The sequence below is a fragment of the Meriones unguiculatus genome, chromosome 11 (assembly GCF_030254825.1).
Source record: "Meriones unguiculatus strain TT.TT164.6M chromosome 11, Bangor_MerUng_6.1, whole genome shotgun sequence".
Classification (NCBI taxonomy): domain Eukaryota; kingdom Metazoa; phylum Chordata; class Mammalia; order Rodentia; family Muridae; genus Meriones; species Meriones unguiculatus.
In genome coordinates, this window is record NC_083359.1 from 91972747 (window position 1) to 92000450 (window position 27704).

Below are 27704 nucleotides of genomic sequence, written 5' to 3' on the forward strand. Positions count from 1 at the left end.
GATTAAGAAAACGTTTCAAGGGGGTGGGCAAGAGCTGGCTCCGCGAGCTAGGAAATGTGAGACCAGCATAGTCCTGCAATGGGGAGGGGGGAAAGAGGGGGGCAAAATGAAGGTTTCTTTCGAGAAGTCTGGCCCTGGCGGCCGCCTCCTTACAATCCCAGGAGGCGTAGGTCAGCTTTTATTATCTGGATGTTTTCTGCGTCCGCGTATTTAAGTTTCTTTTTGAGAGAACGCCCTGGGGAGGACAGCAACCCAGTCTGAGGTACTCAAGGTATCTCTTGTTTCTCACCTGTCTCCCTACACCTTCCCATACTAATACGTTTTTCACTAACCAAAGGGGAGGGGACCAAAGATTCTGCAACATCAATCAGAGTAATGGGGAAAAAATAAAAAATCAACCAAGCACATTCCTGCATCTCACAGGCCGGTCCTCTTCCTCATCTCCTTAGAGATAAGCCGGGCCAGTTGGAAAGGTTCTCCCGGCTTGCCCTCTTGCCCAATCGGAATGCCCTTACCTGTCCAGGAGGAGGCCTGGGCCTCCTTAAGCGACAGTCTCCTGGGCCAACCAGAGGTCTCTAGGGAAGAAAGGCACCAATCGGACTCCAGAGGGAGGAAGGTGCGGGGCTGCACCTGCGTACGGTGAGTCGCAGCCGGAGCTCCCTCTCTCTCCACCAATCGGAGCGCGGGGCAGCCGGGCGCCGCCCCTCGGGGGTGGAGAGAGCGGCGGGCGGGGCTCAACCTGGCGGCTGGAGTCCAGTCCCAGCGCGGTGGCTCGCGAAGCCGTTCCCAGCAGAGTGGCGGTGCCCGTCGCGTCGGCTTTGTAACTGTGATGGGCACGGAGGGGAAAGCCGGGAGGAGACTGTTGTTTCTCTTCACGTCGGTGATCCTGGGTGAGTTCCCAGAGTTTTTGGAGGAGTAGGTGGGTCCGGTTAGAGGTTGGAAGAAGGCGCACCCCACGCGCGCCCTCGGGAAGGGAGGAGTCCAGAAACCTGCTTGCTCGCCTGCCTCGCCCTTTGGAGTCTACTTTTCTGCCTGGGTCTGGTCACTCTCCTTTCCCCTCTCCCACCGGAGGACTGGCTCCCCTCCCCCAAATGGGTGATCTGTGACCCACCTCTCACACCGTAGCCTGGAGTGATCCTCTCCGTCGGAGCACCAAAAATAACTAGGAGGGTCCACGTTTCTGCGTCTCCCCTTCCGGTCCCTTCCCCTACCCAACTCTCTCGCTGGCCATTCCCCTCCATAATATGCTCCTGGGAAGGGCCACCCTGCCCCTCCGACATCTTCAGACAACTCAGAAACCTTGAGCCTCGTTTGGCTTAAGTGTCGGAGGAGGAAAAGTAATGGAGGTGGGGACCAGGAAAGGTTTCCTTTTCCTGGCTTTTGCAGAAGGGGTCTCTCGCTCTTGTAAAAGTTATGGACCGGCTGGGATTAAATGCCGTCGTTCGGCGTCTGAAGAAATGAGTTCTCCAAAATTTCTCAGATCACAGTATTCAGAAATCCTTTCTTGACTAAGTAGCGAGGAGTCCTAATTAAGGTTGTTGACTGAGTGGCGATTTCCTGGGGGAGACTGGGTTTATTGGTTGGCTGGATCTCCTTAGAGCCAGAACTCTGCCCTCCTCCTTACCGGGAATGCGAGTTTTTTTGTTTCTCTGTCGACTCCCTTTCCTGAGAAACAACCAAGCTCGCATGCTGGGGCATGACTGTCTCGAGATGTGTTTGTGTGAGGTTGAGTGTGAGGTTGGTTGGTTTGTTCCTCGGTCAATGGGTGTCAGCACCTGTGTATTTATCTGTCTGATTTTCCCCGCCACCACCCTGCAGCGCTGAGGACCAAACCCAGAGACTTGGGTGTGTTCCGTCTGATTCTTGAGTGTCATACGCTAACTACTACTGTTGTCTTGTTGTGTTCTGTATGGATCTGCTTCCCTTCGAGGTTCGCATTTTAGAGGGTAAAGGAAATGAAGCCTTACCGTCAGCCTGGGTGTCTTCATTTTGACATTTTTGGAGAGCAGAAATATGCAAGATGTTTTTCTCTCATCACAACTGTAAAACTTTGGGTGGACTAGGCAAAAGGTGATCCTACTTCCCTCCATTGTACAGATAAGGAAATGAGTCTGGAGAGAGGAAATGACTTTTCCGGTTTACAAGGGGATAGAAGCTAAGCTGGGGATGAAACCAGAGTCCTCTAACTGTCTCCCATTCCTGGAGATCCAGCATTCAAGGCACGAGGCACAAGAGCTAACAGAACCATTGCTTCAAAATCTGCTGTCTTGTCATTAAAAAAAAAAAAGATCCGTTCCCCTAGAGTCTTTTTTTTTTTCACTTCACCTTTGATTTCTACTAATCCATTTCTCCTTCGCCTCCTCTCCCTTTCTTTGCTCACCCATCACATTTCATTTTAGTTCATATCTTAGAAATGTTAGCCACACCCACATTCCTGTTTTGTGTACTGTTTCTTGGGTCAGTGACAGTAGTTGTTAAGCTTATAAACTTCCTGGAGCTGCTTCCTTCCAATACCTTCCCTCCTTCCTTTTCTCTTCTCCTAATTTCCTTTATTGGTTCTAGCACATACCCCTGCTGAAAGGATTGTTGTGATAGCAGCATTTTGAGCAAGGAGCCACCACCATTCAAAGAAAGCCCCACGTGCTGTTGTGTTTGCTTGGTAGGGCAGTGGGTTCTAGGGAGTAACATGTCGGGGTGACGTGGGGGAGGGGAGTGATTTGGCTAGTGCAAATGAGGATGGAAATGGCGGCCTGGTCACCTCACCTGGGACTCTGGGTTTGCCTCCCTGAAACCCCCTCTGTCTCTGACCTTAGGCTAGTAGCTCAGTCTTTTCCGCTATAAAACAGGAGTAATAATACTGGTCCTGCGCTTGCCATGAGGATCAATGGAGATAATAGCCACATATACATGAAGGGATTACTGAGGCACAGCTATTACCCCTTTGGATTTTGTGAGGATGCAGGGATGCTGTCCTTACTAGAGTAGGTCAGAGGAAGCAGGGAAATCCCCAATGGCAGGGCTTTATTTTGTTATTACTAATTGTAAAGTAAGGGCTTCTGTGGGGACATCAGGTTTGAAGCATAAACAGATCGCTCCTGGGCTCTGCTCTTCCTGAGTCACTCCTCACCATGGGCTCTGCCATCAGGAAGGGCGAAGAAAGGGCAAGATAGTTAAGTAGGGGCCAGCTAAGCTCCAGCCTGAGACACTCAGTGGCAGGGAGAGACACCGACGTGCTGGGAGAGCTGAGCTTGGGGAGTGTGAAACTAGTGACCCAGAATGCTGCATTTCATTCCCTAGAGAACCTAAACTTGGAAAACATTCAGCTACAAGCGGTGGCCAGCGGACGGGTCAACTTCTATTGTATCCGGAAGGGAAGAAAGTGAGCCCGGGTTGGAATGCCTACGTTTTCTCTACCTCCCCTTAGCTGGACATGGAGTTCTCCTCCTCGTAAGAGGGGTTGACTACTTATTGCCCTAGGTTTTGGTCAGAGCCCCAATGTTTCCTGATGTTTCTGAAGAAGACCCTTTTGAGAACTTCAATGTGCTCTTCAGGGGTAGACTTCCCTCAAAACTGTGGATTGGTGACTCATAACTATTGCTTCCTCCTGGGGAAAATAATAGTTCTCTTGAAGCAAGAAACTAGTGAGTGGCCACAGCCAGAAGGGGCTGGCATGACTCCAGCGGGCTAGGCTTGGCTCTGGAATGCTTTCACCTGTGATGTTTCTCGTCGGCACCTCTGGGACCAGGGCTTGTCAAGGGCTTCCAGCCTGCTTCTCCTTTGGGCAGAGCTTCTGTGATTCTAAAAATTGTTTATTCAAAAACGCGTTGCTTGACAGGATTTGAGGTTTGAAATACTTCAAAGGGGTGGAGTAGCTCACTCCCATTGTGTTCTTGCCCGCGCAGCTATACCTGCCAGAGTCCCTTGTGTATATCTTTCTCCTGCTTTATTATACAGACATGTGTAACAAATGTATGTTTCTTTTCTCACCCATGTCTTACACAAAAGCGGCTTACGGTATATACTAGGTTGCATTTCGTTTATTTTTGCTTAATATAGCCTGGAGATTTTTCTTTTTCCTTCCCTTTTGCTATTGTTTTGAGATAGGGTGTAACTGTGCAGCCTTAGCTGGCCTGAAATTTGCTAGGTAGACCAGGCTAGTAGTCTTGAACTCACAGAAGTCTGTGGTTTTTTTTCCATGCTGGTCTTGGCTGCTTAGATCTGCCAACCTCTACACACAGCTGGAATTCAAGGGGGAGGGTTCCGACATGCCCTCTCCCAAACCCCCCAAAGATGGATTGAAATGCTACATACATTTTATGTGGTAAATTAGGAAGTAATGGGGCTCGATTTTCACGTCTGTTGGATTTGAGACTAGGGAATCGCAGAACTCATACCACTTTCCTCTTCACTGGTCAGCTTAGTGAACAAAACAAATATTAAGAGAGAAGTTTCTCATTATTGGGAGGAGGCAGTGGGAAGCAGTATGAGCGAATGCACATTGGGGTTTTCCAGCCATTGAAACCATGAAGTTCATCTGCCTGGGACTCCCTGATAAGCGAAGTCTCTGTCCAAAGTCCAGCTTATGTCATTTGTTTTACAGTGTGGGGGTGGGATTAGAGGAAGCAGCTGGCTGGCAGGAAGCTTGATGCCAGGTCCCTGGAGTGAGTGCTGTCCTGGCAGGCATGACTGTCATTTGCAATAGGGGAGATGGGGGAGGGGGCTGAACAGGTAAAACTGGAAAGTCTGCAGAAGGAGGCAGGAGGGAGCCATGGAGTGAAAGCTGCCTACCTCCCCACTGTCATTATCAATTTCTCCCCTCTTCAGAGGGTTGGGTCTCCTCTGTAGTAGGACTCTCACACCTTCCTTTTGCCCAGACATTCTGTATCCCATCACTCCAACCTCAAGAAAGCTTTTGTTCATTATGTCCAGAGTGTCTTCTGAAGTTCAAATGCGCAGATGTGAAGTAAGGCAGTGTTCTCAGAGAAAACCAGAGGCTGGCTGGCTGGCTGGCTTCCCGCCTTTTCCTTCCTTCCTTTTTAAAAAGTCAAACTAGTGGCATAAAAGCACCTTGAGGAATATTCTAAATAGTTACACAGGATGTGTGTGAAGCTAAAATAAAGGGCTTCCTATTAAAGCAGTAGAAGGAAGTAGCTGGTGTGCTGTGGGCTGGACCCTCCTGTCCAAAAACATGGCCGCTGGGGTCTCTGTTCAGTGTCTGGAGTCTCCAGCCTCTGTGTCAACTTCTCATCCAACAGATATTCCGGGAGCTTCAGGGAGGATCCACAGCTAGAGCCTGGGAGGTCTGGAGTGAACTTGTTTCTTTGTTTCAAAAAGCTACAAGCGTGACCCCTAACTGGAATATACAGCAGTTAACAAGTCACAGAACGTTTGGGGAGTGAAAGGCAGGCAGGCAGTGACTTTTGTGCTGGGCAGGGGGCACCTGTCAGTAGTGTCAGCACAGAGGCTGAGGCAGGACTTGCAAACCACGTCTTGCTTTGTGTTCATACTCACATCAGCCCTTCACCCCCATTTCGGTCCCAGGGATCTTTCCTTCCAACAAATTTTCTTCCCACATTCACATCTTTCCTTTTATTTTTTTTTAAGGACTAATTTTTTGTTGTTGTTGTTGCTGCTGCTGTTTTAAAGACAGGGTTTCTCTTGTGTAACATCCCTGGCTGTCCTGGAACTCACAGGCTGGCCTCAAACTCACAGAGATCTGCCTGCCTCTGCCTCCTGAGTGCTGGGATTAAAGGTGTGTACCACCATGACTGGCCTAGGACTAATTTTTTTTTAATGTTTTTAAAGATTTATTTATTATTTATACAATATCCTGCCTGCATCTGTGCCTGCACACTAGAAGAGGGCACCAGATCTCATTATAGATGGTTATGAGCCACCATGTGGAGCGCAGGCTTGGTGGCGGCATCTTTACCTGCTGAACCATCTCACTGGTCCTCTGCTTTGTTTTTGTTTTGTGATCTACTGAGTTTATTTAACCAAGGCCTTTGGGTGTGGTGCTATAAACTGTTGGGTCCTGAGTAATGGAGCTGAGGCTGCACCACCTTAGACGGTGATTCATTCTCCAGTAGGTAGTAGCTGCCGGGGTAGAGTGGGAGGAGCCCAGGAACTCCTGCCCCATCCCACTGAGACTGAATCTCAGTGGGGCCAGTCTTATGCAGGCAAACACAGCTGCTCCGGTTAAGAGTGAAACAGCTGTGCCATGCCCAGCGGATAGCCTTTCACAACCCTCCTCCACGCCCTCTCACTGTTACAGTTTAAAAAAATTGTAAAATTGTGTTTACTTATTTTAGTGTATATATGATTATAATGTATGGCCTCAGAATCTAACTGTTGGGGACTTGGGGGACTGAGTTCACGATGTCAGGCTTGGCAGAAAGTGCCTTTACATGCTGAGCATTTTATTAACAGCTTTTATATTCTTTCCACTCCTCTTTTTGTGATATCTCAGAGCCTTGCAGTGTTGGTGTCCTTTTTTTTTTTTAAATATATATTTTATTTATTTATTATGTATACAATGTTCTATCTGCATATACACTTGCACGCCAGAGAGGACACTGGATCTTATTATAGATGGTTGTGAGCCACCATGTGGTTGCTGGGAATTGAACTCAGGACCTCTGGAAGAGCAGGCAGTACTCTTAACCTCTGAGCCATCTCTCCAGCCCTCCTTTTTTTTTTTAAAGTTAAAAATTCCTTATTTTTTTATTCCTGGTACCACTACCACAATTTACAGGGCAATATACCTGATGTAATGAAAAGAAAAAGACAAAGCTACAACAGATAAAAGACCTCAGGGATGTACATCTAATTGACACTACATTGCAGTAATCAGTAGCTGCACTTTTTGCAAACTGTGGCTATGACAGTCCTGAACAAGAAGGGTTTCCTGTTTAAGCTACAGTAACTTTTCTGACTATGGATCATCTTTCCTCCTGTGGCAGATTTTTACAGTTCCTCTAATGCATTTGGGACGACTGTCTCAAAGTAACCTGCAGCTTCCTGACAAACTCCTCACTCTCTCTCCTGCTAAGAACTGTCGCCTTTTCTGCTGTTTGTTTGTTTGTTTTAAACCTTCTGCTACCATATCCACCACTTCCACCACCAGATCCATAGCCAACACCATAGGGACTGCCTGAGCTTCTTCCACCAAAACTGCCTCCCTTCATGGGTCCATAATTTGATTGCTGTTGTCCACTATAATTTCCAAAGTCATTATAGTTCCCACCACCACCACCATAGTTAGTTACCTCCACCAAAATTTCCTCCTTCATTGTAACCATCATATCCTCCTCCACCATATCCACCACCTTGGTTTCCATATCCTGGTCCTCCACCACCATAGCCTCCTCTACTACTGTAACCAGGGCCACCACCATAGTTGCCACCGTCACCTCCAAATCCATTATATCCACCATAACTACCTCTGCTGCCACCACCACAGCCTCCTCTTCCATCAAAGTTTCCACCACGACCAAAGTTACCGCCACCACCTCCAAAGTTTCCGCCACGACCCATGAAGTTGCCAGATCCACCTCCACGACCTCTCTGTGATCCAGCGGACTGCATCTCTTGTTTAGAAAGGGCCTTTTTCACTTCACAATTATGCCCATTTATAGTGTGGTATTTTTGAACAACAAATTTATCAACTCTGTCATGATCATCAAAAGTTACAAAAGCAAATCCTCTCTTTTTCTCACTCTGCCTGTCTTCCATAACTTCTATGATTTCAGTCTTGCCATGTGCTTCAAAGTGGTCTCTCAGATTATATTCTTCTGTATCTTCTTTAATACCACCAACAAAAATTTTCTTCACCGTTAAATGGGCACCAGGCTTCACAGAATCCTCTCTAGAAACGGCTCTCTGTGGTTCCACCACGCCCATCCACTTCGTGTGGCCGGGCACACATGGCAGCATCCACCTCTTCCACATAAGAGTAGGTCACAAAACCAAAGCCCCTGGAACGTTTTGTTTGGGGATCTCACATCACCACACAGTCTGTTAGTGTACCCCATTTCTCGAAATGTTCTCTTAAGCTATCATCTGTGGTTTCAAAGCTCAGACCACCAATAAACAGCTTCCTCAGCTGTTCTGGTTCCTTTGGATCATGGCTCTCCGTTTTGAGACCGGACTCGCCTCTTCCAACTCGAGTTCAATATCTTGGTGTACTTTTTTAAAAACTTATTTATTTACTTTTTTTTTTATATCTTTCTCCCTACTCCACCCCGGTTCCTTCCAACACCCCAACGCCGGGTAGGAGTGAGAAATGGTTAGTGGGAGAGGGGGTACAGTTCTCTTTCTTAGCTGCTTCCTGCTGCTTAGGGTGGTTGGGTTCCTTGGAGCTAGTCCAATCCTTGTTTTAGGTGATCTTCAACTTCTTGTCAACAGCAACCAGGAGCCGCCGCAGGGGGAAGCAGCAGCAGCCTTGTTCTTTCTTGGGACCTCCACACTCTGGGCTCTGGCATTTATTCTCTCTCCAGAGTCCTCAGATTTAAACTATCTGCAGCTGGCAAGGAGTGCCTCTCAGAGCCCTCATGAGGCAAACAGCCTGCTGCTGTGGACGGTCTGAATCAGACCCAATCAGACCTGGGATTAAAACAAGAACATGTTTATACAATCAACACTGGAGGGAGTAATACAGATGTGCCATGTAGGATTAACACTCAGTAGTCATTTATTTCCAGTGTCTTGATCAGTTCTAAGTCATTAACTACCATCTGTTGCAAAAAAGACCTTCTTTTGGCTAATAGAAACAAATACTTAGAAGGCAGTTGAATAGCATGTCCAGTTAGCAAAATAAAGCTGCAGGTCTCATAGCCCGTGGCCTTTGAACTCTCCAGCTCATGCTTTTGACCAGGTCCATGGTACTGGGCTTAAACTTCCTCCTGTGGGGTGGGCCTTTGATCTACCGTGCAGTTAATTATTCCTTTAATGGTTGTGCCACTGTTGCACTAGTAGGCGTGGCTTTCTTGACTCATCGGTATTATAGCATACAGGGTCCACAGCTCAGTAACACCATTGATTACTTTGCTTTTCCAGTTGCCTACATAGCACCTTCCAGCACGGTGAAAGTCAGCTAGCGGGAGGAAGCTTTTGGCTCAGCTCAGCTTGATTTCTCTATACCCAGCAACCGAAGTATGTTATGTCTTTAATGGTGGAGTCTTACCGTCTGTCTGGTGGGTAGCTAAGAGCAATGTGAATATCCCTTCTTGTTTTGGGGCCCCTGGGGCTGCCTGGCGAACAATTCATAAGGAAGTATCCCATGCTTGGCACTGAGATTTCTACTTAATGACCCATGGGCATTTTCCGTCTTTGCAGAGTTACTTCTGTTCAATTTTTTTTTTTTACTGACTTATTTTTCTTAATGTATGTATGTGTGTGTGTATGGGCATGCATGTGTGAGTTCCCAAGGTGGCCAGAAGAGGGCATCAGATTCCCTGGAGCTGGAGATACAGTCAGCTGTGAGCCAACTGATGGGTGTTAGGAACTGAACTTGGGTCCTTTGCAGGAGCAGTACATTCTCTTAACTGCCAAGCCACCTCTCCAGCCCCTAAGTTGGGGCAGGGGATAGGAGGAGGAGAGAGAAAGGGAAAAAGAGATAAAAAAAAAAAAAAAAAGAAAAACAAAAGTGATGGAGATGCAGTTGGTTGTAGTGTCTGTAATCACAATACTAAGAAGCTGAGGCAGGAGGATGGTGAGTTGAAGTACTGTCTGGGCTAGAGTGACTCTCTTTCTTTTTCTTTTTTAAAATTTATTTATATACACCATTCTGCCTGCATGTGTGCTTGCACATCAGAAGAGGGTACTAGATGGTTATGAGTCACAATGTGGTTGCTGGAAATTGAACTCAGGACCTTTGGAAGAACGGCCAGTGCTCTTAACCTCTGAGCCATCTCCATCCCTGTAGTGACTCATTTCAAAACAAAGACAACACAGTGATAACCTGCTCCAGGTAGAAAAATGGGAAAATATAGGACTATAGAGAAAATATATATGTACTCTTACTTTTTGGCTAAAAACACTATTGTTTCATTCTTGGGTTCTATGAATTACTGTAATGCATACATGTATATTAAAACTTAAGCCAGGTATAGTAGCTCATGCCTTTGATCCCAGCACTGGGGGAGGCAGAGGCAGAGGCAGAGGCGGGCAGATCTCTGGCTTCTGTGAGGCCAGCCTGGTCTACAAAGCAAAGCCAGGACAGCCAAGGCTATGCAGAGAAAACCCTGTTTCCAAAAACCAAAACAACAATAACAAAAAAACCTTAAAAACAGCTAGGTGTATTGGCACATGCCCCTAATCCCAGCACTCAAAAGGCAGAGACAGGTATCTAAGATCAAGGCTATCTTGGTCTACAGAGTTCTCAGAAAGCTAGAGCTACATAGAGAAACCCTGTTTCAAAAATAAACAAAAGCCTTGAACAAGATCTAGTCTATGACTATGATATAATTTAGCCATATATTTTTTATGGAAGTATTTAGGTATTTTTTTCTTTTCCATACCATATAACATTAAATTACTTTTGTGTATTAACCTTTAAGTTTACCTTTAATTACTAGGGAGAAAAGGGATCAAGGAATATTTGAACAGGACCTTGGAGAGTAGATGGGTTTTCTTTGCTGGGGCAGTGGAGTTGGCAGTGGAGTGTATCATAGTAAAATGGACCGTAAAATGGACAGACCTGGGGCAAGAGATGAGCCAGGAGTTGACACTGGCAGTTCTTCCGGAGGACCTGCATTTGATTCTCAGAACCCACATTGTAGCTCACAACACCTATAACTCCAGTTCTAGGGGATCTGATGCCCTCTCTGGCTCCTATAGGCACTAGCTACATACATGGTACATATATACATATATGCAAAATATCCATATAAAACAAAACTACAAATTAAAAGTAATAAACGGATTTGAAACTGGGGGTGGGTAGCTCAGTGATATAGCCCTTCCCTTACCTGTACAAGGTCCTAGGTTCGGTCCCCTGTGCTGCCAAAATAAACACAAACAAACTCACTCCAAGAGAATTGGAGAGGCCTAAGACTTCTTATGACTCAACTGTTTCAAGCCTTGGTTTCCCCATATATGAAATGAGATGGGTGTTTGGGGAGGTGGCTCAGTTGGTAAAATACTTTCTGCATAAGTATTTGTAAGAATCTGCATTTGATTCCCGGAACCCATGTTAAAAGCAGGTCACAGCCACGCCTGATGGCATACACTTTTACTTCCAGCCTTCAGGAGGCAGAGACAGGAGGATCATGGGAACTTGCTATCTAGACAGTCTTGTCAGTCATTGAGCTCCAGGTTCCGAGAGGTAACCCTATCTGAAAAAATTGGGTGGAGAGTGAGAGAGGAAGACACTGACAGTGATCTCTGGTTTCCATGAGTGTGTGCATAGGCAGGCATCTCTTTCTGTCTCTGACTCTTTCTCACACACACACAAAATACAAAACAAAATGGGATAACAATATTACTTGCCTCATTTTTTTTTCTTTAGAATTTAATAAGAAGGTGCACTAACTTTTTCTTTAATTCTTTTTCTCTTTTTTCATTTTTGGTTTTTCGTGACAGGGTTTCTTTGTGTAGCCTTGGCTGTCCCGGACTTGCTTTGTAGACCAGGCTGGCCTCAAACTCACAGAGATCCACCTGCCTCTGACTTCCCGAGGCTGGGATTACAGGCATGTACCACCGCTGCCCAGCCTAAAATACACTAGCTTTACTATGAAGATTCTGTGTATCACTCTTGGCTATTATGGAGTCACCAGGATTCCATCCCGGGTGTATGGAATTTAGACTCTACCGTAGTCCTAAAAACATGCATATGGGAGGAGAAAAATACTAGATAAATGTGACCATTTTGGAAAAGCAGTTTGTCACAGTTGTATTATTCAGATATACTGATTTTTAGGAGTTGATTACACAATATAGTAAGTTCCTGATCCTCGTCTTTACTTCTGCATTTTAGGTTACCTGTGGTCAATCTGGATTTAAAAATACTGAAAGGAAAATTCCAGAAATAAACAATACATGAATTTGGGGTGTGGTTTAGTTGTGTATATTTTTTTGTTTTTTGAGACAGGGTTTCTCTCTGTAGCCTTGGCTGTCCTACTCAATTTGTAGACTAGATTGACCTCAAACTCAAAGAGATCCTCCTGCCTCTGCCTCCCAAGTGCTGGGATTAAAGGCCTGTGCCACCACAGCTGGCTGTTTTTATTTTTTAAATATGGTCAGGGTGGCCTTCAGCTCACTACGTAGCTGAGGCATGTCTTGAGTTCTTGATCTATTAAGGTTACTTTTTATAAAACTGTTTGTTTCTCAGTTTTTCTCTTAACCCGCCTACCACATAAATAATTGAGATTCATATTTGTTTAATAATAAGTTTCGGGGGCTGGAGAGCTGGCTCAGCAGTTAAGAGCACAGACTACTTTTCCAGAGGTACTGAGTTCAATTCCCGGCAACCACATGGTGGCTCACAATCATCTGTAATGGAATCTGATTTCCTCTTCTGGTGCGTGTGAAACAGAGCATTGATCTACCATTAAATGAATGAAAGAACGGATGAGTCTTTTTTAAAAAGTTTCATAACACAATAACAACGGTTATTACTTTATTCTTAACTCTCTAAGCACACATACTTCCTTTTTTTTAGCTTTCCCTGTTCCAGCTCTCTCCCCTGATGTCATCTGGACATCTCCATGCAGCTGAGTCCCCTATTCCTCCTCCCCTGGCTGGCCTGTTCTTCCTAGTCCAGCCCTATTCTCTCCCCTGCTCAGTGATTGGCTATAAGCTGCTTTATTGGCCCATCTGGGGACAGTTGGGGAGAGTGTTTACATAACACCGAGACAGGAGATTCTCAGGAGAGAGGTTACAGAAATCAGCATTTGAATTACACGATAACCTTGAGCCTCTACTGATCCTCTTGCCTTCTCCACCTACCCAAGTGCTGAGATCACACACATATACCACCACACCTTGGTATTACTGGTACAAAAGTTTAAAATAACTTTTATCACAGTGTGTTGCCCTTATTTCATTATGAGTTACTGTTGTTAATCTTTTATTGTTTCTAAATTAGGAAGTAAGCTTTATCATAGGTATGCTCATATAGAGAAAAACCATTGAGAGTTTTGGGTTTAGTAAGTACTGTCTTTGGTTTCGGGTGTCAGCAGAGTGTATCTCCTGAGGATAAGGATTGGTGTGGTCTAGCTAGGTAAGACTGCCAGCTCTCTTCTTAAAAAGTCCCTGAGGCCCAGCTTAGTGGCACATGCCTATAATACCAGTACTCTAAAAACAGAAGCAGGATTGCTGAAAGTTTGTGACCAGCATGATATACTTACTGATTTTGGACAAGCCAGGGGCTACCTACTGACACCCTGTCTTCAGGGTGTGAGGGACCTGGGCAGGGGGTAAAAGAGATTGACTTAGTTAATATTTTGTGATTATTCTAACCCTTTCCTGTCTTCTTGTATTCTTGTTCACATCCTCCCTTGCATGTTCTCCTGCTTTGGGTCGTCAGCACCTCCCAGCCATGTGTGTGCTGCTGTTCTTGCGCCCTTTTCCTCCCAGAAGCTCACATTTCTTCCTCATCTGTTACCTCAGCTCACCTTGGATGTTTATTTGAACATTCTTCGAGTTCTGATATAGTGTGCCGGTGATAACCAGTATTGGGTACTTCCCCCCCCCCTCTCTTGTTCTTTTGTAGTGCTGGAAGTGGAACACAGGGCCTTGTACAGCTGGGCAGGTGCTCTGCCACTGGGCTGCGCTCCCAGCCCCCGCCCTCTGGTCTCTGGCCATGTGTTTGCCTCTCCTATTTATTTGGCTGTTTCTTCTTGTAGTTTATCTGATTTTTTTTTCCATCCCTCCCTCTCTCCTTTCTCTTGTTTTGAGACAGGGTTTCACTATGTAGTCCAAGTTGGCCCCACCTCCCAGCAGTACTGCTTCCCAAGACCTTTCCTTTCTAGCTCCTCTTCCCTCAAAGTCAGCGTTTCTCACCTTCGGTTGCTACCCCTTTTGGGTCAAATGACCCTTTCACAGGGGTCGCCTAAGATCATCAGAAACCGCAGATATTTAGATTACAATTCATAACAGCAAAGTTGCAGTTAAGTAGCAGTGAAAATGGTTTTATGGTTAGGGGTCACCACAACATGAGGAACTGTATTAAAGGGTCACAGCATTAGGAAGGTTGTAAAATACTGCTCCAAATTATGACATTCTGGATACACCTGTTTATTACAGAAAGTTAGCACATGGGGCAGGAGAGCCCAGATACTGGACATTGCCAAGTGGAGTCATTCTTAGAGGTTTTAAAATCTCTGTGCTTGGGCTAGTTTTATAATTTGTAAATTTTCTTTTAAAATTATTTATATAAATTGAACTATGCTTTTAAAAAATTACTCATTTTCATTTTCATTGGTGTTTTGCATGCATGTCTGTGTGAGGGTGTCAGATCTTGGAGTTACAGACAGTTTTGAGCTGCCGTGTGGGTGCTGGGATTTGAACCCCAGTCCTCTGGAAGAGCAGCCAGTGCTCTTAACCACTGAGCCATCTCTCTAGCCCCTCAAGCATGCTTTTAATCCTAGCACACAGAAGCCACAGGAAGGCTGACCTGTGTGAATTCCAGGCCTGGTCTACAAAGCAAGTTCAGGTTAGACATAGTGAGACTCAAAAATGGGTGTGGGCATCATTTCATATGTTAATTTTATATTTTGGAGATCTTTCTATGCTAGCTCAGATAGATTTAAATTGGCTTTGGGGATGGCATGGTGGGTAAGGGTAGAAGTTTACTTAGCCCAGACTTGCTGGTAACTATGTACCTAAAGACGGTTGGGTAACCTTGAACCTGATCCTCCTGCCTCTACTCCCAAGTGCTGGGATCACAGAGTGTGGCATCACGCCCAGCTCGTTTTTTTGCTTTTTTACAAATGCCAGTTCATCTATTGTATTCATTTGCAGAAGGAGGAGAAACAAATTTTAAGGGTTATCTTTCTCTCTAAAATGTGAGTCACGTGGAACTCCAGGATAACTGTCATTATCTGTGAAATTCTGTCTAAAAACAAAATAAAGGATGGCTTAGTGTGTAAAGGTGCTTGCAGCCAGGCCTGTCAACTTGAGTTTGATAGCTGGGGTCACTTGGTGGAAGGAGAGAAGAATTCCACAAGATGTCCTTCTGAGCTCCACGGGGGCACATAAGTAAATGTATACGGGGGCCTATGTATTACTGTAGTTGGCTGATTCGGAATCACGTACCAGATCCAGATACTGTGAGTTACAACATTAGCTCTGCCGCCTTGAACAAATTAACTTCCGTGCCCCACTTCCTCACTAAAGGTGAGAGCTATAGTTGCGTCTGTCTCATAGCATCAGAGTAGGATTGAATGAATTAAATCACCAAAGGGCTTGGAGTGTCTGGTACGCAGTGAGTGTTTGGAGAAAATGTTGGCTGTCTCTGTTACTTCAGTCAGTGGCTTTCTCGCTCCCACTCGGTGCTTACAGTTCAGATGTGAGGAGCTCGCTGTATGGGACAAGCAGATTCTTTGCGCAGAGCTGTCCTTGAGCCTTCTTTTATCTGTGTGGTATGAGAATGTGGGTACACACAGAAGAGAATCATTGTGTTGGTTTGCTGGGGCCGATGTCACGCCACAGCAAACACCGCAGGTTGGATATCTTGTCAGAAATGTTCTCACAGTTCTGGATGCTGGAAGTCTAAGGTGAAGGCATGGCTGGATTGGTTCCCAGTAAGACCTCTGTCCTTGGCTGGCAGATGGCTCCCCCCTTGCTGTCTGTTTTAAGTAGTGAGGATGCCTGCTTTTCCAGTGGGAAAGCAAAAGTTCTCATTTGTGGTTTGTTGTGTTGTTTTGTTGTCTTTAAACTGGGCCCCATGAAGTGAATGTTGGTTGGCGTCATATTTACCAAGGAGCTAAGGCTGGCCTTGAACTCCTTATCCAGATACTGGGGTTACAGGTGACTGGCTTTCACTTGATTTAGAACCACAAATGAACGGTACTGGCTTTACCTGAATGACCAAGTGGCGGTGTGGGACCCTATTCTGAGTCCTTGGTCAGCTTTCCCGCCTTCTCTCACCCTTCTTCCCTTTTCTATTTCTGTTGACTGGAGACAGCCAGCTATAGGGGGTTCTCCCACCTCTTGCTACTTTAGACCTGGCATTAGAAGTTGTTTTTTTTTTTTCCTGGCTCTCTCTCTTGTTCTACTCCTGGACCCTTGCTCTTCCCTGGGAGGTCTGGTCTGTAGGACCAGTCAGTGCCCTCACCTAGCTGCAGAAGCCAGCCTCTGCCACTGTGTGTAACACCTGCAGACTCTCACTGCGGCCCAGGTGCAGAAATCAGGTCTCACTGCGGCCCAGGTGCAGAAATCAGGTCCGTCTACCAAACAGTGGGAATTATGGGCAGAGAATATAATACTGTTTCAAGACAGTTCAACTTAAAATCACTTTGTAGTTCGGAGTGGTGGAGTAAGCTTGTCATCTCAAGCATTCACTCACGATTCCAGCAACCACTCAAAAGGGAGGGGCAGGAGGATTTCTGCAAGTTTGAAGCCAGACTCTTAACAGACAGCCACTTCAAGGACAGTCTGAGCTACATAGTGAAATCCTATCTCAAAACAGCAAAGCATCAAAAATAAAACCAAAACCTCCCTTCCTTTTAAAATACAAAACTAAGGGGACTGGAAAGGTTAGAAGCACTTATTCTTATTGAGGACCAGGGTGTGGGTACCAGTGCCCGCATGATAGTTCCTTAGCATCCATATCTCCAGGTGCAGGGGATCCAGCGCCCTCTTCTGACATCCGTCTAGGTTTTAGGACTTGGGAGATGATTCAGCAGTTAAGAGCTGAATTTGGTTCCTAGTACCAGCATTGGGAGGCTCACGGCCACCTGTAACGCCAGCTCCAGGGGATCTGTTGCCCTCTCCTGGCCTCTCTGGATACCCAAACACATGTGTATACATAGGTGCACACATGAATAAAAACAAAATCTTACAAATAAGAACAAAACTAGGATTTAGGAGCTGGGAATGTAGCTCAGTTGGCAGAATGCTTGCCTGCCATGCGTGAAGTCTTGGTTTCAATCCCCCATGATACGTGAAACCATGTATGATGGAATACTCCTGTGACCCCAGAATTCAGGAGGTACAGAAATTGGAGGCTAGCCTGGGCTACATGAGACCCTATCCCAAACAAATCAAAACTAATGAAGATACATTGGAGCGTTATATGTAACAGCATATACATTGGGAAATATATCTTCTTTTCTTTTTTTGAGACAGTGTTTCTCTGTGTAGCCAGGGCTGTCCTGGAACTGGCTCTGTAGACCAGGCTGGCTGCAAACCCAGAAATCCACCTGCCTCCCAAGCTCTAGGAATAAAAAGTGTGAGTGCCGCCACCACTCAGCTCAGGAAATATTTTAGTGGTGTTTTGCAGGGGATAATGAAAGCCCAGGAAAAGGCTGAAAGAGCACTGGGGTGTGACCGGTCATTTCCTGGAAAAAAAAAAAGTGAAGGGACAGGTGCCAACCAGATAAAGAGGGGAAAGGGTGTTTCACCCAGCAGAGGCAGTTTGAGCAAGGGCAGGATTGGGAAACAGCTGGGAAGTGGTTGTGCTACCCAGAGGGCCAGTTGCCACTGGAAAGGGGGTGAAAACCTGGGAAACTTTTCACAGCTCAGATAGCACGGGAATTCTCTCACTAGCTGATTATTTCGTTTTGCTACATGGGCAGCATGGAATCGTCAGACACTGGACACAGCTTCGGATCTGCCTTGGGGTGGGGGTCGCTGTGGTGGTGAGATTGGGTGGCACCACCTGGCAACCGGGCTGCGTTGCTTTGAAACGTTTGCCACCATTCACTGTTATTTGGACGGGCAGCTTGCTTGCTTTCCCCGATTCTTGTTTGCTTGGTTAGTTATTTAGGTTTTGTTGTTGTTTTCTTTAGAGATGGGCTCTACTACGCAGCCCTGGCTGGCTGGCCTGGAACTCTCAGAGATCCTCCTGCCTCCGCCTACCTTAAAGGTTGGTTAGTTTTTTATTCGGCGGCCTTTTTAAACTGCTCACTTTCTCCACGTTGAAAAGGGTGGTCCTGACACCATCACTGTCCCTGAGGATTGTTGCAGCATTGCATTGACAATTTGCGCACATGTGGTAGCGCACATCTGTAATCCCAGGACGAAGGAAGCTGAGGCAGCAGGAGGTTGAGTAAGTATAATGAAAAGGATGTAATTTCCTAGTTTTAAATTGCCATGAAACATCAGTGAGGGTATGTAGCAGGGTCAGATGTTAAATTTAAAAAGAGCTGTCATGAGGAAAAATGGAAAGCAGGGAAATAATCCATCCTGATGCAGTTGGGTGTCTTTGAGGCAGAATCCCTAATTCTATCTCTCTATCCATGAAAGTTCTAGAGAAGGGTAGGCCTTCCGGAGGCAGTCATGGCGACAGAGGAGACAGTTTGGTGGTCTGGGGTTTATTTAGGCCGCCCTCATGTAGTACTTAATACTTATTTAAATGTCTTGTTGAGGAAAAGGTTCATGTTAGAAAGCGAGGCGTAACAGGTGACGGGAAAGGTAGAACAATGAGAAGATACAGTACTTCTTTGGTGCCTCCTGTTGGCCAGATGCTGTTCAAAGCTCTTTGGAGTTTGTTTTTAGACAGGGTCTCACTGTGTAGCTCTGACTGGCCTGGAACTCAAAATGATCTCCTTGCCTCTGCTCCCCCAAAAGATCCACTTACCTCTGCTCCCTGAGCGCCGAGGTAAGCATTTAATTTGTACTGCTTTGTTTAGCCCTCACTCTGACATAGAAACTGTTGTCATCTCACTTTTACAGACTGACAAAACGTTCAGAATGGCTGAAGTGGCTGGCCAGGTCACGCAGTCAAGTAGGAAAGAGCTGGATTTGCACATTGACCACCGATGGCTCCAAAGGCATGTCAGGGAATGAGAAGGGAAACGCGAGCCAGATTGGTTGGGGCGTCTTGTGGATGAATAGGAAGAACATGGTGCTGAGGCTGGATTTGAATCATGGGTGACATAGGCAGGCTTAGCGGACATCAATTAATTAGCTCTTTTTATATTTGCTATTTATTTACTGCCTGTGTGTCCTTGGCTGTCTTAGAACGCACTCTGTAGACCAGGCTGGCCTTGCATTCAGAGATCTGCCTGCCTCTAAGAGACAGGATTCCATAAGTAGCTCTGGCTACATGTGTGGAGGCAGGTAAGAGGAAAATCTGTGGGAGTTGATTTCCTGCTTTTACCGGGTAGGTCCTGGGGATTGAACTTAGGTCAGCAGGCTTGCTAAGAAGTAACTACCCACCTGACCCATCTCACCTACCCACAGTAGACTTTTGAGTCTTGGTACAGGTGAGTCATAGTCAATGGGCATTTGGGCAGAGGAGGGAGTTAGGCATTGAGATTCTAGCTCCTGTATTTTATGGAAGAGGACACGCTAGCTCATGTCCATCGTGATTTTCCAGAGGTTTATGTGCTTATAGATTCCTGGTTTTATGTATATATATGTATATATGAATTTAATCCCTGGGTTGGTTTGTGTTTGTTTTGTTTTCGTTTTTTTTTTTTTTTTTTTTGAGACTGGGTTTCTCTGTGTAGGACTTGCTTTGCATATCAGGCCTGCCTCTGCTTCCCTGAGCGCTGGGATCACACGTGTGTGCAGCCTCACCTGGTTTTCCTGGTTTTTCAAGACAGGGTTTCTCTTTGTAGCCCTGGCTGTCCTGAAACTCACTGGGTAGACGAGGCTGGTCTTGAACTCATGGAAGATCTGCTTGCTTCTGCCGTCTTCCTGCTGGGATTAAAGGCGTGTGCCACCACCGAGCATGCTGTCAGTCTGTTTGATCTCACAGTTTCAGAGGACTCAAAAACAAAACCAAAGAGTTTTAGGGGCTCAGGAGATGGCCCAGCAGGTAAAAAGCACTTGCTGAGTAATATAGACCCGGGGTTAAAATTGCCAGAACCTATGTAAAAAGCCAGATTTGGGGAGTTTGTGGACCAGCCAGCCTGGAGTACACAGCACAGTAGCAGAAACGAGAGACACTGTTGATAAGGCGGAAGAAGAGAAATGATTTCCAGGAGGTTGTATACTGACCTCTACTTTTTTTGTTGTTGTTGTTGCTATGGCATATGCACACACACTCCTAATTGATTAACTAAAAACTTCATTCAACATAGAAAACTACGAGGAATGAGTAACACACATTATGGTTCATGTGTGCGCATGTGAATTTCAGAGGCTGCTTTTTAGTTTAATTAGGCGTTTGCTCTTAATTTGGGTGGTGTCATAGGTTGGGTTCTTGGGAAGCTGACTCTGAGATATCAATTACCATACAAGACGCTTTATTAGGGAGTGTTCTTGGGATTCATACCTGTGGAAAGGAGAGGACGGAAACGAGGTTGGGCAGAGGGAGGGGCTGAGGTGCACTGACATCTCCCACTAATAATCAGGGAGCTTCTCTGTGGGAGAGTTGGGGAATGGGGGAGGCCTTTATACCACTCCCGTTGTTATTCTCAGATAATGGTTTCCGGCTGCCCCTCCCCCGGTAGAGAGTAGGTTCTGGGGCAGGGCGGTGTTGTGTAGCTGTGGGCTGCAGCTTTGACCCTGTAGGCAGCACTCCCAGCAGCTGGAGCAGTAAGTCTTCATTCCTAATGAGATACCTGGTTCAGGCATCACAGAAGGCAAACTGCAACATCTTCAGATATTTGTAGACCAAAGGTCCCAGCATCCAGCTGTGGATGATTTGTAAGCCCCCAGACCCTGGCCTGGAACTCACTGTGTAGACCTGGCTGGCCTTGAACTTGCATCCATTTTCTTGCCTTTGCCTTCCAAATGCTGGGATTGCAGATCTCACTAATTTTTTACAATTTATTATATGTGCGTGTGAATTTCAAAGGACAACCTCTCTTTTTTTTCCCTGTGACATGGATTCTGGAGACCAAACTTTGGTGGTTATGCGTGCATCCTCAAGTGGGAAGTGCCTTTAATTACTGAGCTTTTTAATCATATCCCCAGGACTTTCCAGTCTTAGGATTTAATTTCCAGATCTGTTGTTACACTTGAGTGTGAATTCAACATTAAAGTTACAATGAATTTACGCAAAGTCACAAAGTATTAGAAATAACTTATAGATCAATGAGTGTTGACTTTTTAAGAGTAACATCCATGCTGGGTGGTGGTGGCCTCTAACCCAAGCACTTGGGAGGCAGAGGCGGGTGGATCTCTTGAGTTTGAGGCTAGCCTCTACAGAGCAAGTTCCAGGACAGTCAAGGCTACACAGAGAAACCCTGTCTCTTAAAAAAAACAAAAACAAAAAACCAACAATAACAAAAAAGAGTGACATCTGAGGGGCTGCAGAGATGGCTCAGAGGTTAGGAGCACTTTCTGGTCTTGCAGAGGACCCAGGTTCAGTTCCCAGCACCTGTAATTTTCACACTCCCCTGTAATTAGCCTCCTGGCTCCTCATACCTCCACCCCCAACCCCCACTACTTTTTTTTTTCTTTCTTTCTCCTTTTAGCAAGTATGCAATTCTAATGAGGTGCTCTGAGATCAACTCTAGTCCTTGCCTCGCCTCACAACCGGCTCTGTGAGCTTGTGCACCTGTCTTTACTTGTGGTCTGAGTTTCTCATGTAAGATTAGGGTAATGACTCTTGTCATGCTGATATGTCATGCTTGTTTCAGGGATCAAACAATGTAGCATCTCTGGCGAGACTTTAAAAAGCAGCTCACATCCTCCAAATGTCAAGTAGCAGTTTTATGCTCATTACCCTCGTACTTCTTCCTCCCCCCCACCCCCCTTGCCTCCAGCTTGCTGGCTTCCTTCCAGGATTGTTTTGCCGAGTGGCTGCAGTGTTTTGTGGAGCTATGTCTGAACCGTGAAATGTCATTCTGGAAGCTCCCTTTGGACCAGTGGGGATTTAGTTAGAGTATTGGGAGCCATAGAGGAAGCTATTAAAAATAGAAGTTGTATTTGAAAGAAATGTCTTCTTTTTGGGGGAGGGGGAATGTTTCAAGACAGGGTTTCTCTGTGCAGCCTTGGCTTTGTAGACTAGACTGGCCTCGAACTCACAGTGATCTGCTTGCCTCTCCCTCTCCGGTGCTGGGATTACAGACTTGCACCACCGTGACTTTCAGAGTGTCTTATTTCCACCGATAGGAGCAGTACTGGTAGAACACATTAAAAATGTTCAGGGCATGTCTCTGACATGAACTCAGTGGCTGGCTCTTTGACCACCCCCCTACCCCCAAGGGAGGAGCAGCCTTGCCAAGCCACAGTTGAGGACAATGCAGCCAGTCCTGATGAGACCTGGTAAGCTAGGGTCAGATGGAAGGGGAGAAGGATCTCCCCTATCAGTGGACTTGGAGAGGGGAATGTGAGGAGATGAGGGAAGGAGGGTGGGATTGAGAGGGAAGGAGGAAGGGAGCTACAGTTGAGATACAAAGTGAATAAACTGTAATTAATATAAAAAATAAAATTTTAAATAAAAAAATGTTCAGGGCAGGAAAGCCACGCTTACCTGCCTGTAATATGGATGCTGCCAGCAAAAGCAGAAGAGCTGGTTTCTGGGGAAGTGGTGTCCCTCGCCCATGCTCTTTCTCTCCCCACCGAGTCTAATAGCAATGGCCCTGATCTTGAAATGGCTTGGGCCATTCGAGCAGCGCAGCATGCTGAAGTCTGTTTACAAACTGATACGAGCAGTTGACCCACAGTTCCTGAAACTCACCAAAGTAGATGACCAGATCTAATCTGAATTCCGTGAAAACTTCGAGACGCTCAGGGTAGACGTAGTGGACCCAGAAGAACTCAAATCACTTGGCTGAGGTTGGACTGTCCCTAGGGCTACACTGAGGAGAACACTATCTCTGCACCCAGGGTTCATTTCTTGCCATTGAAATTGCTCCGAACCGGGAAGGTTATAACAGAGTGGTTTCCGGCAGTTCGGGACAAAGGAGATAAAGGAGCTGACCACAAAGAAGAGGAAGCTGAGGAAGTAGCTGGTAGACGAGGAGGAAAAGAGGAAGGAGTCAGCAGAGAAGGAGAAAAGTAGAGAACTAACCAGGGAGGAGAAAAAGCTAAGAAGCATGGCCCAGCTGAACTCACAAGTATCGGGTGCTACGGGCGCAGACCCCCTTTGGTTAAATGATTGCCCTTGCGCAGATGAAGGACTCAGGACATCCTTCTAGCTAGTAAGAAAAGCTACCCTGGGCATAATGGCCTACACACCATAGTCTCTTAGCTAACTGTTGCTTGATACTCTTTTTCTTGCCTATAACTGTTAAAGTACGACATTTTGTAAATAAATTCCTTTTGGTTTGTATTACTTAAAAAAAAATTCAGGGCAGCCAGGAGGTGGTGGCTCAAGCCTGTAAGGGAAGCAGAGGGGGAAAAAATGTTCAGGGTACTGGCCAGGCTGACTCTCCCTTGACCTTAAGTCCTCAGCTTCATCTTCGAGATCTGTCTTTTCTTCCCACTTCACGGCAACTCTGTCTCCTTCTGATGAGGTCCATCTCTTCTTTGTTATTTTTTATTTTATTTTATTTTGTTTTTCCAGGCTCTTCGGTGCAAGGCAGGGGTTCCGTGTACAGTTTTAAAACGGACGTCCAAGTCCCTGAGAATGAACGTGAGTGGCCAGAGCTGTGGAGGGTTAGGGCTGGGTCCGGGGGGGGGGGGCATGCATTCTGTTGTGCCGTTTGGCGGCTACCCCTTTCTCTCATTTTGATCCCGTCCACAGCCGTCAAGTTGCCCTGCACTTACTCTGGCTTCACCTCTCCCCGAGTGGAGTGGAAGTTCGTTCAAGGCAGCACCACTGCTCTTGTTTGCTACAACAGCCAGATCACAGGTAACTCGGCCCCGTGGTTGACATTGTGGAGTGGCTGACGCTGCCCGGCCTGGGCTCCAGAGGTGGGCACACCCTGGAGCTCAGGGCTCCGAGTGTTTCCCTTGAGTGGAGGACAAAGACCGTGCCTGGGCTGCCACGGTCGTCCTCTCTGGGCTCTCCCGTTGACTGTATCTCTCCTGTCTCTGCTTCCATCTCCTGGCAGCCCCCTATGCAGACCGAGTTACATTCTCATCCAGCGGCATCGAATTCAGCTCCGTGACCCGGAAAGACAGCGGCGAGTATACTTGTATGGTCTCCGAGGACGGTGGCCAGAACTATGGGGAGGTCAGCATCCACCTCACTGTGCTTGGTATGTGCCATGTCGCCTCCCGTAGGCTTAAAGCTTCCCTGAACCTGATGGCAGACTGTTAAGCTTTAGACCTTGTGGATGGTGAGACTGTAGAGGGGCGGGCCCCCTGGCTTGGTAGGAACTAAGGGTATACGGGTACCTCTGATTGGTTGAGAGTGTTGTCGTCCTCCTCAGTTACCTACACTCACGTAACCCTCTTGCCCTTGTGTTCAGCACCTTCATTTTCTTTTCTCTCCCCTAGTGCCTCCATCCAAGCCGACGGTCAACATCCCCTCCTCTGTCACCATTGGGAACAGGGCAGTGCTGACCTGCTCAGAGAAGGATGGTTCCCCACCTTCTGAGTACTCCTGGTTCAAGGATGGGATGTTCATGTCTACAGATGCCAAGAAAACCCGTGCCTTCGTCAATTCTTCCTACACCGTTGATCCAAAGTCAGGGGATCTGGTATGAAAGGGGTGAGGTGAAGGACAGGGGCACATTCATGGAAGCCCTGAGAGGGATGACAGCAGCGTCGGGGCTGACTTAAGGTCCTGAAAACTAAGGTGCTTGGCTTATTCGAGCAAAAAGCCAGTTTGTTCTCTCCCCTCCAGATCTTCGATCCCGTGACAGCCTTTGACAGCGGTGAATATTACTGCCAGGCGCACAATGGATTTGGGACAGCCATGAAGTCGGAGGCTGTGCGCATGGATGCTGGTGAGTCGGATGTGGCTTTGGCCTCATTAGAACCTGGGACGTGATCAGAAACTGATTTTCGTGTGGCTGCTTATCCAGGTGACTGACCTCCCCTTTGTGTCTCACAGTGGAACTGAATGTGGGGGGCATCGTGGCAGCTGTCCTCGTGACACTGATCCTCCTGGGAGTCTTAGTTTTCGGCATCTGGTTTGCCTATAGCCGAGGATACTTTGAAAGTAAGTGTTTCCCCTTGGAAGCTTGCTTGTTCGTGATCTCACAGGCTGGTCTCTAGCTCACAGCGGTTATCCTGCCTCAGCCTATCAAGTGCTGAGATTATAGGCATGTGCTTCTCGGCCCAGCTGGAAGCTCCTTCCTTTATCCTTGCGTGGTTTGTGGTGGCTGAGTACGGACCACACGCCATGTGCTGGTGCCATCTCCCCAGGGAACATGGTTTTCTCATCTAGCTCAAATCAAGAAGCACTTACTAGGGCCGGAGAGGTGACTCAGGGGTTAAGAGCATGGGCAGCTCTTCTAGAGGACCGGGGTTCGATTCTCAGCACCCACATGGCAGCTCACAACTCTCTGTAACTCCAGTTCCAGAATATCTGGAGTCCCTCATGCAGACTCATGCAGGCAAAACACCAATGTACATAAAATAAAAAATAAATTATTAACAACAACCACAAAGAAAAGAAGCACATACCACTTCCCCCTAATTTCCATGCTATGCTGTGTTCTGTTCTGAAAGCAATCAGAGCTGAATCAAAGCAATCAGAGCAATCAGACCTGAAAGCAATCAAAGCTGGTCTTTGCTACTTGTGGGTCCTTCATTTTTTTTTCCCACCCTTTACCTCCTCCTGCCTCTGTTTCTTCCCCTAATAGAGGGGAGAGAGAAAATAGGAAAAATTTTTATTCTAATTTCTTTTGTTTCTTCTTTGAGAGTGACTGCTAAGAAACCAAAGCCAAAAAAACCCAAAACAAACAAAAAATAAAATAAAAAGAAACCAAAGCCTGCCCCCCTGAATGAGCAATAATCACCCACCTTACCTCAGGGCCCTAGTGTTTATACACCCTCTGAAAAGTTCCCAGAATTCCAAACGTCACACAATCGCAGAAACTATCTCAGCTGGCAAAACCACGCCTCTGATAGAGCGAGAGGCAAAACATAGTCAGCTGGCTGGTGTGGACAGTCGAAAGCAGCCCCACGTCCCCACACCTGGGATTAAAATGAACACATATTCTTATAATAACATTTGTGTGTGTGTGTGTGTGTTTAAAGAAGCCAAAATGGCAGAATTGTCACTACATATGATCGTTTTTCCCTTTTTCTTTTCCAGGAGCAAAGAAAGGGTGAGCCTGATGTCCCAGTGTTCTCCGATAAGAGCCTGGCTATGCATGGTTTGGAGCTGAGCTGAGCCCTAGATGGGGGAGTGGGGGTGGAGAGTGAAGCAGAAGAAGCTGTTTTGTAGGCAATGACAAGTGGACTTCTGTCCCTGTCTCCTGAACGTGTCCTGCCTCCTGTCAGCGCCTTCCTTCTAAACACTCTGTTTTTCTGCGACCTTTTCCATTCTGGCCCCTGATATTGGTGAGGGCATGTGCATTGCTAGGGCCTGAGCATCTCCCATTTCTGGTTCACTCCCAGGACTGCGCCGAGTAAGAAGGTGATCTACAGCCAGCCGAGTGCTCGAAGTGAGGTGAGTGTGCCTGCCCTGAGGAGGGGAGGCCTTTCCCATCAGGTGGATGTTGGCCAGCCTGTTAGTGTGTTCGTGAGCAAAATGGAGTTGACTGGGTGTTTTATTTTGCCAGGGGGAATTCAAACAGACCTCGTCGTTCCTGGTGTGACCTGCCGTGGCTCCTCTGTTGTCCACCTGCTGTACTCAGGTGCTGCAGGCTCCGGCTGCTGGCTGTACCTGCACAGGATGCCTTCATTGTCTCCTAGGTTCCACGGGACCCCTCGCTTTTGTTTTAGCTAGGATGTGACTTTAATAACGTCAGATACTTCTCTTTCCTGCCCTACCTTTCCTACCACCATTGGGTGACCTGAAACTAGTTATAAAGTCTCCATTCCCTGTTCCTGTGTGGGAGTGGACGTGAGTTCTAGACTAGACAGCAAAAAAACGACTGGGCTGACAGGAACCCAAAACGAGTACCTGGCTGTAATGGCCACTGAATAAGGACTTTAAGCCTAATTCCCCAGCCTTCTCCTCCCCTGATGAGGATGGGTGCCAGCTGCTCCAGAGTGGGGACTGGAGAAAGGAGGGGCTGACCTCAGGTCTCCAGGCTCTAGAGTCTGCTCCTCTGTCTCCGCAAAATGTGCCACTGAGATGCTCCTGATACTGTGTCTACAAAAGGTGGGAGAGCTCAGTTAACTCCCAAGAGACTTGGAGTAAGAGATTTAAACCGATCTAAAGAAAAGGCTGGAATGGGTAGGGCCGTCAGTCAGTCTTCATTTGCTAGGATCTACTGCACAGACCCTTTTAGGATGCAAATGTGTACATTATAGTCTTGGCTCTTCGGTGGGCTGGGCTGCGTGCGTGCGGGCAGGTGTGTGTGTGTGTGTGTGCGCGCATGCGTGCTCTCGAGTGTGTGTGACAAAAAAGGGGGGAGGGGAGAGGGCGAGACTGAGCTTAATTGTATAGTGAAATTGGTTGCTCTGGAAGGGCTTCCTAGCTCTTTGTGAAGGTTGTGTTTCTGTGTGTTTGTATTAGAAAGATGTTGCTGGAAATAAAAACTTGATTTGTCAAACTGCTTATTGTTGGAAGTGGGGGAATGAGATCTTTAAGGGACTCTGGGCTACTTTGTATAAACAGGAAAACACCTGAT

At 46.7% G+C, this 27704-nt stretch overlaps 1 protein-coding gene and 2 pseudogenes across 1 annotated transcript; 2 read left to right on the forward strand and 1 right to left on the reverse strand.

The window, feature by feature from the left end:
• The first annotated feature begins 731 nt into the window (after nucleotides 1-731).
• Nucleotides 732-27626, forward strand: F11r (F11 receptor). Its single transcript, XM_021647116.2, has 10 exons — nucleotides 732-890; nucleotides 23573-23641; nucleotides 23753-23860; nucleotides 24063-24209; nucleotides 24451-24653; nucleotides 24800-24902; nucleotides 25010-25117; nucleotides 26219-26231; nucleotides 26524-26575; nucleotides 26688-27626. Exons 1-10 carry the CDS (start codon nucleotides 830-832, stop codon nucleotides 26721-26723), a joined length of 900 nt encoding a protein of 299 aa, XP_021502791.1. The 5' UTR covers nucleotides 732-829; the 3' UTR covers nucleotides 26724-27626.
• On the reverse strand, nucleotides 7037-8005 carry LOC110554436 (heterogeneous nuclear ribonucleoprotein A3-like; annotated as a pseudogene).
• LOC132646399 (protein PBDC1-like) lies at nucleotides 19642-23530 on the forward strand (annotated as a pseudogene).
• Nucleotides 27627-27704: the final 78 nt, after the last annotated feature.